The sequence below is a fragment of the Tarenaya hassleriana genome, unplaced genomic scaffold, assembly GCF_000463585.1.
Source record: "Tarenaya hassleriana unplaced genomic scaffold, ASM46358v1 Cleome130, whole genome shotgun sequence".
NCBI lineage: Eukaryota > Viridiplantae > Streptophyta > Magnoliopsida > Brassicales > Cleomaceae > Tarenaya > Tarenaya hassleriana.
In genome coordinates, this window is record NW_010963496.1 from 219,601 (window position 1) to 233,942 (window position 14,342).

Consider the following 14,342-nt stretch of genomic DNA (forward strand, 5'->3'; position numbering starts at 1 on the left):
CCCAGCTTCTTCTCCTGCACTTCTTCGTTCGCTTGCTCTTCTTGCTCCATTGTCGCCGTCGATCAACAGATTTCGTCAGAGCTCTCGGTTCCATGGTCTCCATTGTTACAGGGTCAAGCTTCGTTGCCTTCAAATCCGCCGGGAATCTTTCCGACCGGGAGAACTTTCAGTCCCGGCGATGGGCTCCCATTCGTTCTCTCAGATTCTCTCATCTCTCTCGTCTTCGGGTTCAGCAAGCGCTTCCGTCTTCTTCATTCTCGCTTAATGGCGTAGCGAAGGTTCGTCGTTTAGGGTTGTGTGGTAAGCTTTGTGCGGAGAAAGGAGATGGAAGAAGCGACGGTGTAGCGGAGGAAACGGAGAGACTGGCTAGAGGAGAGAGCACGATGCCTGACAGGTTCAGGTATTTGACCAAAGAAGCTCCCGATCCAACCGTTCGGTGGCCTTGGTTTGTGGGTATGTCCCTTTTTCCTCCTCTATTAAGTTTTGAAATGCACTTTGACTCTACTTTGGATGAATTGCCCAAAAAGCGCGTATTGATGCGTGATCTTTTTGTCTGAATGTGAGCTTATGGATCATAAATTTACGTGTAGTAGGCAGCTTTCTGAATGTATTTCAGAGCCCAGATTCACTGATTATGGTGTTACGGACTGTTTCAGGATTTTCTGTGTGTTGTCGTCGAGCTTAGTTATGGACATATGTCGTCATCAAGTTGAAGGCTAGGGTTTTTCGGTTAGGGGATACGACCCTGATGCCCAGTTAGAGATCTGCACGTATATTTACAGACAATGATAACTCTTTTGGTAGTTTAGTTTCTCTTAGATGATTCGCGGCTTTGCATTTACATGTTTGTAGCCTTAACGTATTTGCCATGAATGCTCTTCTTCTTTCTCGACAAGACTATCTGTACGAAGAACACATCTCTGACTAATGTCATGATTTGCTCATTGCAGCACTAGCGTTTCTTGTGTATTCATGGAGAGCTGTCTTGTTTGAACTATCCAACTGGAGAAAAGCCGCTCTAACCATACTCAGGATTCTGGGAGACCTTCTGAAACTTGGCTTGGCCCTTGTCTTCCACTTCATTGGCGACCCAATCACATCCCTCATCAGTTTCATCGAGACTGCAATGTACAGCATCCGGGCCTTCTACTCTGGCATTGTGGCTTACACCCCTATCAGAGAGTTGACCACTGTTGTCCTGCTTGCATCATCAGTCCTAGCTGTAGGAGAGGCCATTGCTCCCAACTCTATCAGCAGCCAACCATACGTCCTAACTGTTGCGGGCTTGATTGGCTATGCCGCCGTTCAGAGCTACATCTCCGAGCCATTCTTCTGGACTCTCTTACTGGGTCTGTATGGCTTCTCGCGTTTGATCAAGAAGCGAGGCCATGTCACTTCTGCTCTTCCATCAGCTGCCGTTCTAGCTGCAGTAGGAGAACCATGGGTGCGAGTCATGGCCATGGCCGGGTATCTGGCTCTAGCCATGTATCACAATTCGAGGAGGCCATCAGACAGGAAGCTAGAAAGCGAGGGCTCGAAAACTGGTAGGAGTGTTCCAGTGCCATTGTTGGCTGTTGCATTGGCCATGGGTGTGCGTCTTGCTGCGAAATGGGCCGGATACAGGCACTTGACATGGATGATAGTATGACCCTGCAGCTAAAGCACAGATCTTTTCATGTGAAGTGGATGTGTCTTGTGTCTGGTCTCATCATCATCTTATGTCAGAGTGAGATCTGGTTCAGTTGTAGTTGTAGAGGCTTGTTTCTGCTTGTGCCGATGTTTCATAGAGTGAAATCAAATGGAAAAAAAGGGCCATAACTCCAAGTTAGCATGGTTCATATTTCTCCTAATATTTTGCTTGTCGACAAATAAAAATCCAATTTTTATGATGATAATGCCTTTTTTGGTGGATAAAGAACGGATTGTTTTGCATTTGTTTTCTAAATGTTATAACATAAGATGGAAAATTATTATTTTAAGACGAATATAAAAGTTAATCAAAATTCTCTGCTTCTGTTCATTATAAAACTAAAATCCTTCGACCGTATGTGATAAATAAATTCAGCATATAGGAAGCTCAAATGGTGGCGGTGGCATAATCGTAATTAGGTGAGAAATTGGATCCCCTTTACACAACTGACTGATCCTCATTCCCCTCGGCACCTTTCAACTGCACACCAGCAGAGCGGAAACTTCGTTTGTATCGCTTCGCTTGACCTTATAAACTAAAGAAATCGCTTCATTTTATGAATTTTCTCTCTCGTGCTATCAGAGGTTCACCATTTCCAGCGACTTCTCTTGCTCTTGGTTCCATGGCTTCCACCGTCGCAGGATCCAGCTTCGTTGCCTTCAAGTCCGCCGGAAAGCTCGCCGACCGAGAGATCTGTCACGTTCAGCATTTCGCTCCGGTCCGCTCTCTGTCTCTTCCTGTAGGAGGACTGCGATATGGATCCAGAAGATTGTATGCTTCCTCTGGTATTCATCTCTCTCTCTTCCCGCGTTTTGTGTTTTCCGGTGATCAGGCATGGCTTTCGATGGAATGGCCAATTCGCATTGTCGATATTCCCTTTGATTTGGTCTCACTTCTTGGTTGTCGTTGGAACCGATTTTGGCTCTTTGGATAGGCTGATTCTGGTTTGTGTTTCAGTTGCTTTCCTAACGGTTCCGACAAAGCACGAAACCGGTTTGATGCGCGTTGATGAATGAAAGATGATCAGTTTTTATTTGTGTATAATGCTATTGTGTTTCGAATGTACCTTGAATATTGTAGAGTGGGAGCTAAGATGAGTATAATCTTATGAAATGAACCCAGTTGTGAAAGCTCAGGTGGCTAGTGCTGAACAATCAGCACCTGGAGCTGACCAAAAGGTGGAATCTCCAGTGGTGGTTGTGACTGGAGCCTCCAGAGGGATTGGTAAAGCAATTGCTCTGTCCTTGGGGAAAGCTGGCTGTAAGGTTAATATTATTCCGATTGTGTTTTCAGGCCTCCTTTATTTATGATCCTTACAATGTTTGAACCTGCTTATAGAATTAAGTTTAGATATAAAATGAGTCAGGAGTTTTTGCTCAGGCTCGTTGTATCTGTCTCTAAGAAATTTGTTCGGAAGACCTAAGGGACTTTTTCCCCCCACGACGGTTGGTTCTTGGCATCATAGTCGTTTTACTTGGGCTTCAGCTGCTGTTTTTCAGTTCAACCAAAGAGGGGGAAAACCTTGCAACCTTATTTTCTGTTAAGTATTACTGCTGATTTGGATGTAAACATTTCAATTTTCAAACCATTGCAGGTATTGGTAAATTATGCTAGGTCGGCAAAGGAGGCTGAAGAAGTTTCTAAACAGGTAACTGATGCCCTATGTTAGAATATGTATGATTTACTTCTTGCATCACCTTTATATGATTTCTCATCAGTTTCAGAACTATTATCTTGTTTTCTGCTTGCCAGGATGCTAAGTGATCGTATACTGGTGTATGCATGTTGAAAAATCTTTCTATTTATCCAAGAAGAGATATCACACTGTCCATTTTAGTGATGGATAGCTGAACTAGTACCGGTTTAAAGAACAAGAAATGGGAGTATAATAGAACATTCAGGCAAATGTGTTCCTTGGTGTTTGAAGATTCTATTTATTATAACCAGATGCTTCTCAAATATTGATCTCCTTTGATTCCTTTGTGTATGCTCTATCATCAAGTTCTTATGACTTTGTAGATTGAGGCATATGGTGGCCAGGCTCTTACATTCGGGGGTGATGTCTCAAAAGAGGATGATGTTGCAGCAATGATGAAAACTGTGAGTAGTTAATTGTACACTGTGTTATTTCCTTTTTACGTTTTATCATAATCTTATTGTTTTGTTTTCTGCAGGCTGTTGATGCCTGGGGAACCATTGATGTATTGGTTAACAATGCTGGTAACTAACTGAGAACTAGTGTCTCTGGTATTGTTGACTTTAAACCTAGGACCTTCTTGACGAAGGAGCATACTTTCAGGAATTACTCGGGATACCTTGCTGATGCGAATGAAGCTATCCCAATGGCAAGAAGTGATCGATTTGAATCTCACTGGAGTGTTTATATGTACCCAGGTCTGTTTGCCTTGTATCTATCTGAAACTTTGACCAATACTCAAGAGACTGAAATCCATTTATTATTTGTAGGCGGCAACAAAGATCATGATGAAGAAGAAAAAGGTAATGCTTTTCATCACCCTCTACATATTCTCAGTTACCTATCCATGTGTGGTCAAATGTCTTAACGAATAAGAAGTCAACAATGTAAGCAGCAAACTATCAATTTTAGGGCATTGTTTTTTTCTTTGGTAGCCCTAGTTGTTTGACAAAGTGCTATTCCCATATGATAATATTAAGAATTCTCTTGCTAGATGGGAATTTAAGTGTTCAAGCTCTCTATTGAAAAAGATGAAGAAAATAGCATCCTTTATATGAGTATGCATTGCAGGGGAGAATCATCAATATATCATCAGTGGTGGGTCTCATTGGTAACGTTGGACAAGCAAACTATGCAGCTGCAAAGGCTGGAGTCATTGGTCTCTCCAAAACCGTTGCAAAAGAGTATGCAAGCCGGAACATAAATGTACAATTTTTCTACCCTTTCCTAACCTATTTTTTCTTTGTTGTTTGGGGAGGGAGGACAATGTATATGAATGAGTGGGGAGATGGTTGTGGTGGTGTGTAGGTGAATGTGGTGGCTCCTGGATTCATTGCGTCGGACATGACTGCGCAGCTTGGGGAAGACTTTGAGAAGAAAGTCTTGCAAACCATCCCACTAGGTAAAACGTGGATAAATAATATTCCCCATTGTCCAAAAACTTTGAACAAGAAGACCTCGACTGACTTTTGGGATCCTTGCAATGGGTTCAGGGAGGTATGGGCAGCCAGAAGACGTAGCAGGGCTGGTAAAATTCTTGGCCCTGGATCCTGCAGCCGGTTACATTACGGGACAGGTCTCTATGTCTCTCTCTCTTTCTTAGATTTTGATATTTTTCTGCTACAAAAGTTAACAGTCTTTGTAAATTCCTCTTGTTCTTTTTTCCTTGGTTTTGGTTTGGGTATTGCAGGTCTACTCCATTGACGGTGGAATCTCCATGTGAAGCCTTCTTTGGCAAGCGACACCCGTAGTTGGAGTAAAGATTCTATGGTTTAGCACCGCATTAAGAAGAGTAGGTAAACAGCCCCAGTCGAGGTTTATGGTGCCGTTTTTTTATTAATAATACTAGAAAAAAAAAACGGTTTTGATGTGGGTTCATATGAGAGTGGTATCTACCTGAAAGTGTTCGAATCGCTTGAGTTTTTACACACCCTTGTACCCGTCTTTTATCTTTCGGGAATGTACTTTGGTCAGATTTGTGCTTTTGCCATAAAAGAGTTACACATTACAAAAATGATTAAAAAAAGAAGAAATAGGCAAATTCTAAACCCCCTCAAGAGATGAGAATCGAGTAGTAGGGGTTACAATGGAAAATACAGAGAGTTAAATAGCGATGATGGAAGAACGGAGGAGGGAGGGAGGGGAGGACGTGTAGAGAAGCTCGACAAAGGTGCCGCCTCCTTCACCTTTGGATAGTCTTCCTGGGTTGACGCATACGCACTTGCCTTCCCCTTCTCTTTCACCCATCTCCATCTCCAACTCCTGTTTTTTTTTTTTGTTTTTTGGCAACACATATATATATGAAACGTAATCATATTTTGATTCCTTTTTTTTTAACAACGTTTGGAAAATGATTTTACGGGATGAGAAAGGATGGGACAGAACCTTGACGAAGTAGCGCATGTCGGAAGGAAGGATGAGAAGATGAGGGACGGAAGAGATCCGCAAAGCTTCAGGAGCCAGGGAGTAATCCAGAGGCACGCTCTCTGCTGCTGGGTACAGGGGATAATAACTGTTTCCGCCCAACGCACACACGGACTTAGATGACAGGGTGAGGACATTAACAAACAAGAGAAGAGAAGAGAAGAGACGTACGAACGCTGACGGAGGAGATGGGAGGCAAGCCTGGCCATTCGGTCCCCGGTCACTCCGCTTGGGTTTCTGGCAATCTCCTCCCCACTCAGCTGTTTCACCACATCCACACTGCACCACCCCACCTTCACCTGCCCAGTTTTACACACACTTCATATATATATATATATATATATATATATATATGCACACCTTCACTTTCACTCTTACTTGCAAGCCACCCCTTTTTTCTTACCTGGTTCGCCTCCAATGTTCCTGGGTTTGACACGCTTATTATCTAAAACAACAAAATTTCAATCGAGAATCAGACCGACCGTTTCTAGTTATTGACTTGTCCGTTTGTTAAAAAAACAAATAAGCTTTACCTGATGCTCGAGATCAGGTATACGAATGTCGAATGGAGGCTGCCACACCCATCAACAACAACAACAAACAAAAACGTTTAAAAAAAACTCTCAAACTTAAAAACAATCTGATGCAGGAGGGTGTGGGCCACCTGAGGGAAAACGAAGTCATGGTTAGCGTCACGTATGGATGGCACCAGAACCACTCTTGCTTCTGAACCCATGCATTCCGCATAATCCTGCAACTGTGAGAGAGAGAGAGAGAGAGAGAGAGAGAGCACCAACAATGGCATCAGCATAAGATCCCCTCCTACACTTCCAACAAGTCGCACTGCTAAAACATTTGTCTCTCCCTGATTTCACTACCTTACTGAGAACTTCTGTCTGGAACACTTCATCGAACGTGGCATCTACAGTCCCTTTCTTGATCTCCGGATGATCAGAATCCACAAACGGGCCAAGCTGAATCATAGTATCTTCATGTTAGCATTTGAATGCATGATCGATTTGGAACGCCCAAACCATGAAATTGTCACTTGGTGAAAGTGCATCAGCTGTTTACCAGGACAAGTAATTGAGGCGACTTCCTTCTTGCATATGCTAGCAGCTCATTCAGCGGCTCAAACAGCAAGTTGTCCGTCGTGGTGAATGGTCCAGCAGCAATTATCTGCCAGATAAAAATCCTATACTTCATGGGTCTAAAGTGAAGACAACGATTATTAACCAGCTGCAACCACGTATTATAACATTTTTCCCACTGAAAAATCACCACAGACATAGCAACCCGCTGTGATCTGGAGGCAACTAGTAGTATCTTCATGTGAAGATAGAACCAATGCAAAGCAGGAGGAAGAGACCCTTCTGCGGGTTCATAGCATCACATGTATTCTAAAAGAATTCCAAGTCCTTGGCATCCTCTAAACCACCGCTTTTGACCTTTTTACTGAAACAATTTTGAGGTTTTTCAAGTTCTCATCACTTGACAGTTTTCTCATCTTGTCAGCTAAAACACGCACTTATCTATCAACCTATGTGGAAGAAAGAAAAGTTCCAATACGATGACAGAAGTACTAGGAAACTAGATGGCTAGACGAGTACTGTTTGTGAGGTGGAAGCCCATATACTTACAAATGAAACCTCTGATCTTGTGCAGGATTCTTCGGCTGATAAGATCTCCTTTTCCACGGTTTGCTTCTTAGCGGGAGGTAAATCCGTGTCAGCTGCAACTGCCAAAGGAACTGAATCTACCAGCTTTGATGCAATGAAACAATGTCCACTTGGATTTTGGCCTTCCACACCAACTATCTGCACAAATCCAGACTCCCATATAACATGGGTATCTTTCTCGAGAACATGAAAGCTTAATGATTGTTTTATGCAGTCACCTGGCCAGGAAATATGGAGAATTGATCTATTCTGCTCAAGTCCAGCTGAACTCGTCGCCCTGAAGTACGCTCACCACTGCCGAAACATAACTTTGTAGCATTATGACAGAAAAACTGGAAGCTTAAGAGATATGGTGTCATTTAATTGGATAAGCTGGGTGTATAGACTTGAGTTGGAGTTAATTCAAAACACAAAGAGCAAGTTTCTTCCTTGTACCGACAAATGTTCTGAAGAGAACTATGCTAATAACTACAGTCATCTATAGGCATGAAGAACCTCAAGTGGAATCTGAGTCAAGCACAGCAATGTTCACCAGTTTCTGAATCGTTCTAGGTCAGTTCTTGCATACAACACTTCAAAAGCATATGCATCTGAACTATATTCATATGACATGCTATATTTCTCGCAATTACTCCATAGTTTATGGTTTCATTTCTTAATATTGTTTCACACTGAAACCAGAAGGGACAATAAGTTTCAGTACGAGTTAGTTTTAAACCAAAAAAAGTAGGAAGGCAGACTTGAGTTACCTGCTTTGCAATAAAATTGACTTCTCATTCAAATGCCCCTCTCCATCACAACAGATCATTCCAACAGCAAATATACTTCTCTAAAGCAATCAGTAGCACATAGTAAGCAACCTTATACCATGTAACTTATTGAAGCCAAGAAGTTAGACCTGCAAGACTACCTGTGAAGCAACAGCTGGGTCCACTGGCTCTTCATATAACCCTGACGCAACAAATGCATCCGCGTGCCTTGAAATACGATTCTCAAGCGCGTTAAACTGGAAGCGTAAAAAAATAGATCACCATGAAAGCACTCGGAGATAGTAGATCAAAAGACATTCTCTAGCATCACATACCCTGTCATCAATTCTGTCATACATGAACCTGCAACCAGGCTCAGGTCCTGAGCCATGGACTCTCAACAAGCACCTGTGGCTCGTTTGAACCCTCTTAATGATATCATCTTCACAACTTTCTTGATCGTCATTGGTTCCGTTCTCTGCTTTTTCCAGATTATCGATGTTGAATTTCACAACAAACTTATTTGTCCGCCGCCCGAAAGGTGTAACGTGCACAACAGACTTCCTGGAAGAGTAACCAGACCCCTTTGTTTTGTTTATTGAATCATATGGATCCGAATGCAATCTGTGAGACTTGTCTGTCGGGGTGCTAACAACTTCATTTGTATCTTCATATACATCATCCAAAAGCCTGCACAATTGTGTTCAAACAATTTGTCTATCTTCAAAAAAAAAAAAATCTTTCGGGGCGATCTCTTACCCACAGGCTCAAACATGCAACAAAACTATGAGCATGAATCCACAGAAACAATCGGATAGTACATAGCTGTGTTAAGTACTTACATGTCTATATCTCTACTTGAGTAAATATGCAGACCCGATTCCTCCCCGATAATAGATTCTTTCCGTTCATTCTGAAGATGCAGCAGAAATCCATCCATTTCATCCTTTTGAACAGTTTGCTCCGGGAGTTGTCTGTCGCATCAAAGAAGACAATCAAAGACTATACAAAATAGAGAAATTTCATGTCGCGAATATCACTAGCAGATTAAAAGCCCAGTCATAACTAATAGCGCCAATATTGGAATTCATACATGTCCCGGAACATATCCCTACTCCACAAGATCCTGAATTGCAAAACCCATTTCGAATTTGTAAAAATAATCTTGAAAATCGAGCACTTTAAGTAGAAAAAGAACACTATAATGGACAAAACGGGAGAGGAGCTAATCTTTTCAACAACACAGAGAATCCGGACCGAGTCAAATGGGTCAATCATCACACCAAAGGAAAATAAAAAATAAGAGGATGGGAAATTGAACATCGAAAATACAAACTAGTATCGTAATTCAGCGAGCCATTTGGTTGGGAAAAAAAAAAGGAGAAATGTGACTTACCGGTTGAGATGATAGAGTTCCCAGCTTGAAACCAGATCAGACGGCTTGAGACTGTAGTTTATGCAGAAAGAAACGCCTAGTCAAACATATTGAGGGGAAAAAAAAACAAATCACGATCCAGAGAACGAACGAGATCCAGCAGTGGAAAAATAGGGTTAACGCTCGCATACATCTTTTGAGAATCTCATCCTCTTCCATCAGTTTGAATCCGCTACTGTTGAATTCCCTCTTGATATCCTCTTCCGTCGCCATCTCTCTCGCTCGCTCGCTGGGGGTTTCTGGGTTTCGGGGAGGTTTGTGGAGGAACAAGGAGAAACTGGCGGGAAAATGTTCGAGTTTGGCGGGATTTCTCGACCCTCTTCCTTAGTGGGCCCATTTATGCAGCCCTAATCTGTTTATCAGCCCAGAAACTCACTTCTTGACCTTTGACCGTTGACCTTGCCGTGAATGATATAGTGGTCAAACGAACCGACTCGGACCAGCTCGGACCAACCCGTGACGAGCCAGCTCATTTCAGCCCAACTCGTTAAGCCCGTTTATATTTGGACCAAGAAATTTCTGACTCGATCCGAGTCGCTTTAACTCACGAGTCGATTCGCGAGCCGAATAAAAATAAAAATAAAAATAAAAATATTATAATTATATCATAATCCATCATCGCGATCAGGATCGATGATGGGAACGGTGCGACTATCGAAAGCATCTAGTGTTGCCTCGACATCGAGCATCGTATCCTCGTCGAACGCGGGCGATGCATCAGGAGGAAGTGGCAACTGTGATGGTGGTGGAGGTGGGGGTGGAGGAGCACCAGCAGATCCCGCCAATAATCCTCCGCCTCGATGAAACCTGGTAGCAAACTATAATAATATATTTAATTAGTTAACCATTATCATTATATGTAATATAACTACAAATTTAAAAATTAAAAAATATAAAAAAATGCAAAATATATAAAAAAAAATTATACCATGTTTCTGTGTCTCTCTAAATATTTTTTAAAATTATTTAAAACTATTAAAAAAAAATAAAATATTTGTTTTCTAACTCGTGACGAGTTGGCTCGTTCGGCCCGTTTTGTATTCGGGCTCAAATTTTTCTAGCCCAAATCGAGACAATATGGATCGGCTCCCCCCGCGAGCCGAGCTCATTTTGACATCCCTAGAATGATCCTACATAAAAATTTTATTATTATTTTTTTGGTTGATTATTATTTTTTAATTACATGTTGATTTATAATAAGCTAAATTGGAGTATTGTTGGTGTTTTTTTTAAGATAAAAGAAAATATATAAAGGAACAAGATAACTTGTAAAACAAAAAATTCGATTCAAGATTACCTTTTCTATTTTCAATCGTTCTCACGATAGAAAGCAATTGTAGTATAACATGACATTGGGATTAATAAAAAAAATGATTTTTTTTAATGTGTATTAAATAACAAATTCTAGTTTTTGGGATTTCCATATACAAAATTGTCGATTTGCAATTTGAAAGCCAATACACACGTTGCAAACTTGCAATATGTTGGAAACGTACAAGTATTATAAGAATGCGGATAAAAATACGCATATATTAATTGCCTAAGCCACCAGATACAAGAACATGACAGGAGAAGGATAATAATATTATATTATATGATATAATGTTATATTATATTTCAGCTAAAAAGACACACACAGCTTGACGATGAAACAAGGGCGTAATAAAATAAACCATGATAAACAGTCTGAGTGAATTTATACTTGTGTTCATACACGAAAGGATTCATCGATCTGCTCGATCAGGAGAAGAATTTGTAGCTGTTGGCATTGACGATGATTGTTCTCAGCCCTCCGATCGGCGCTATGATCGTCAAAACAATGCCCACTACAATGCAGAACTGCAAAATCGAATAATTCAAGGAAAAAAAATCAAATTAAAATTGACAAATTTTAATTTTAAAAAAAAAACTAAATCACTGCATGATTGAAGTAATTATAACGGTGAAGGAAGAACATTACCCAGTTAATGGTCCAAGACAGACCGAATCTCTTCGGTTTCTTGAGAGCGAGCCAAATGATGCATGGAAGCTGCATGCACATGCAAATATTAATGTATTATATTACCACAATTTTCTTTTCTTTTTTCTATGATTGGTTCTTTCTCGATCGAGATCAAGAAAGGATACTTACGTAATAGGTTGTCGGGGCAAAGGCAAATCCTCCGAAGAAGCCGAGGAGACCACCGAAGAAGGGAATGCAAATGCCGACGAACATAGTGAAAGCTGTGATAATCAGAATATATATACATTAATTATCACAATGCATCGATCAAATCATGTTGTTCATAAACTTTATATATATATATATAACTTACCAACGTATACGTTGCGAGTGACGAAGCGAAGCATGAACGAAGGGTTGAATCCCATTTTCTTCACCAAGAACGTCTCCAGCATGTCGAAGACAGGCATTGCAAAGATCTGCAAGCGCGTATAGATTATATACACAGTTATGTCGGGTTCAGACATGTACGGATATATGTCGGATTCAGACATATGCAAACACAAAAAAAAAAACTAAGGGAGACTTGTACCTGATAGCTTCCGATGACATGGACGACGACGAAAAGGTTAGCAGCGGCGATAAGCCAAGTGGGTTTCTCCAAGGTGATGAGGATGTTGTCATCGACGGCGTTTCCAAACATATAGTATCCGATAAAGGCGACGGGGAGGTAGCAGACGGCGACGACTATGTAAGCGACCACGACTCCTCTCCACATGGGGATCTTCGAGGGCTTATCGGGTTCCGAAGGGATGGTGGCTTGAATCTCTAGCACGACATTGTGGCCCGCGTAGGCAAAAGCCACGTCGCCGAGCGCGCTCAAGAAGTTGAACACCCTTCCTGATTGTGTCGAAGCTTTGTAGCTGTAGTCGACATCCGGTTGGAGCCCCTTGTGCAGTGATGCTGACCAACCGACTGTGGAGTACCTGAAAAGGAAAAAAAAAAGGCAGTACAAGGTTACGACATGTACAAGGTTATATATTGTGCAGCCTTAGATTTTCGGATTATCGAAACTTTGAATTTGGATATTTCAGTCCCCTCTCGAGTGTTTTTGGTTTTTGTAGGATGATGAAAGAGCGATAGTACTTACGTCAAGGACATGACGGCGGCGGCGAGGGAGATGCCGGAGATGGAGTTGAAGTTGGGGAGGTGGGCGAGGACGAAGTGGACGGAGGCGAAGATCATTATCCAGAAGGTGAGCCTGATGTCCTTGCAGTCCTTGCAGAGGAGATCGTGCACTTTCTTCAGCGACTTCCCGCCCGTGACCATGTAGACGATGTCCACTCCGACCTCGACGATCAGCTGCTGGGGGACGACGATCCAGAGGCCGAGCTTCTCGCCGAAAGCTTCCTGCCCGAGCTCGTGGTACCTGTCGAACCTCTTCCCCGGCACCATCTCGTGCATCTCCACCATCTGCCACAGCGTGTACAGCGTTATCACCCACGACAGTATCATCACCGTCACTCCTGGCCCCCTGTCGTGAATCCATTAAAACTCAGGTTCTCTTTATATATAGATCCCATGCTAAGAATTTTTGTCGAATAATGTATATATATATATATTATATATATATATCATGTGGTATCTATGTGTGAGAGCATGGATAACGATGGAACAGACGTCAACCGAAAAACTCGTTAACATTTCCAAACCGAATCGTTCAAAATTCACGAAAGGGTTTTTTTTTTAAAGACCGAATTTTTCAGGATCGAACCAAACTGAATTAAAAACAAAAACAAAGACATCATTTTTTTTCTTAATAAAAATTGAAATCGAACCAAATCGAATATGATAAATAACCGATTGGTATATATTTTTATATAAACGAAGAATTGAACCAAGCTCGAATCAAATACCGAAACGCCATGTACAATATAACATTTCATCGATAAAATCTTGAATATATACGCCCTAAATACCATAAAAACAAATTCTGGATAATTTCTTATATCATTAATTTAACGAAACAATATGAATACATGTATATAGATATAGATTTACTAAATTCGGGTTGGAATAATGAAAATTACAAATATATCTATATATTGGAATGTATTGTAACAATATCTCTGTGAGCGAAAATTATAATCGAAATCAAAAGTTGTGTGGCCGATTCGATTAATAGCTGAATAATTGAACAGATCCAATCTAAACAATACATCATTGTAACAAAAAAAAATCTTATATAAAAATCAAATAGTTATAATTTCTCTAAACTAAAATAAAAACCCGAATTCAAATGGATTCGAATTAAACGGAATAAAAAAATAACCGTTTTTTTAAAATAAATATTTTATCAATAAAACTTGAATGAACGGAATCAAATTGATATAAAACTCGAATCTGTAGACAAAACGGAGAAAAATTCAAATCTGTAATCAGAATCCCAAATTTCTCATCGAGTTTAACCGAAACAGGACCGTGAGATTACAGATAGAAATCACCTATCTCTATCTCCGGAGAATTAACCGAGAGAGAGAGAGAGAGAGAGAGAGAGAGAGAGAGAGAGAGAGAGAGAGAGAGAGTACCATACGAGGTTGGCCATGGCGTAGGGCAAGCTGAGGACACCGGCGCCGACAATGGCGGTGACATTGTGAAACGCAGAGTACCACCACTTGGCGTTCCTCGACGACGTTATCGGCAGCCATTCGTCCACTTTCTTCTGCC

At 41.2% G+C, this 14,342-nt stretch overlaps 4 protein-coding genes across 5 annotated transcripts in view; 2 read left to right on the plus strand and 2 right to left on the minus strand.

Moving 5' to 3' along the window:
* Positions 1–1,889, plus strand: LOC104807893. The gene is made up of 2 exons (XM_010533332.2): positions 1–453; positions 951–1,889. Exons 1-2 carry the CDS (start codon positions 93–95, stop codon positions 1,646–1,648), a joined length of 1,059 nt encoding a protein of 352 aa, XP_010531634.1. The 5' UTR covers positions 1–92; the 3' UTR covers positions 1,649–1,889.
* A 286-nt stretch (positions 1,890–2,175) lies between these two features.
* On the plus strand, positions 2,176–5,359 carry LOC104807894 (3-oxoacyl-[acyl-carrier-protein] reductase 4-like). The gene is made up of 11 exons (XM_010533333.1): positions 2,176–2,475; positions 2,813–2,955; positions 3,285–3,338; positions 3,710–3,790; positions 3,865–3,910; positions 3,990–4,084; positions 4,157–4,189; positions 4,458–4,592; positions 4,695–4,788; positions 4,880–4,962; positions 5,077–5,359. Exons 1-11 carry the CDS (start codon positions 2,247–2,249, stop codon positions 5,107–5,109), a joined length of 1,026 nt encoding a protein of 341 aa, XP_010531635.1. The 5' UTR covers positions 2,176–2,246; the 3' UTR covers positions 5,110–5,359.
* A 25-nt stretch (positions 5,360–5,384) lies between these two features.
* On the minus strand, positions 5,385–9,946 carry LOC104807895 (DNA polymerase alpha subunit B). 2 transcript variants are annotated; one of them, XM_010533334.1, is made up of 16 exons: positions 9,805–9,946; positions 9,635–9,710; positions 9,081–9,212; positions 8,574–8,928; positions 8,400–8,495; positions 8,239–8,318; positions 7,708–7,783; positions 7,451–7,627; positions 6,885–6,989; positions 6,689–6,784; positions 6,475–6,567; positions 6,344–6,382; positions 6,214–6,255; positions 5,982–6,109; positions 5,772–5,898; positions 5,385–5,648 (listed from the first exon to the last, which is right to left on the minus strand). In XM_010533334.1, exons 1-16 carry the CDS (start codon positions 9,884–9,886, stop codon positions 5,490–5,492), a joined length of 1,863 nt encoding a protein of 620 aa, XP_010531636.1. In that variant the 5' UTR covers positions 9,887–9,946; the 3' UTR covers positions 5,385–5,489. The 2 variants fall into 2 exon arrangements, with proteins under 2 accessions (XP_010531636.1, XP_010531637.1); XM_010533335.2 differs by having other exon boundaries at positions 9,635–9,685; positions 9,805–9,882.
* A 1,362-nt stretch (positions 9,947–11,308) lies between these two features.
* The window catches only part of LOC104807902 (lysine histidine transporter 2-like), a 7,285-nt gene continuing 4,251 nt past the window's right edge, over positions 11,309–14,342 (minus strand). Inside the window, exons 2-8 of the mRNA XM_010533343.1 lie at positions 14,204–14,337; positions 12,766–13,149; positions 12,208–12,601; positions 11,989–12,094; positions 11,805–11,896; positions 11,634–11,702; positions 11,309–11,512 (exon numbers count right to left, since the gene is read on the minus strand). Coding sequence (XP_010531645.1) covers positions 11,414–11,512; positions 11,634–11,702; positions 11,805–11,896; positions 11,989–12,094; positions 12,208–12,601; positions 12,766–13,149; positions 14,204–14,337 — 1,278 coding nt within the window. The 3' untranslated portion in view covers positions 11,309–11,413. The remainder of the gene's footprint in view (positions 11,513–11,633; positions 11,703–11,804; positions 11,897–11,988; positions 12,095–12,207; positions 12,602–12,765; positions 13,150–14,203; positions 14,338–14,342) is intronic.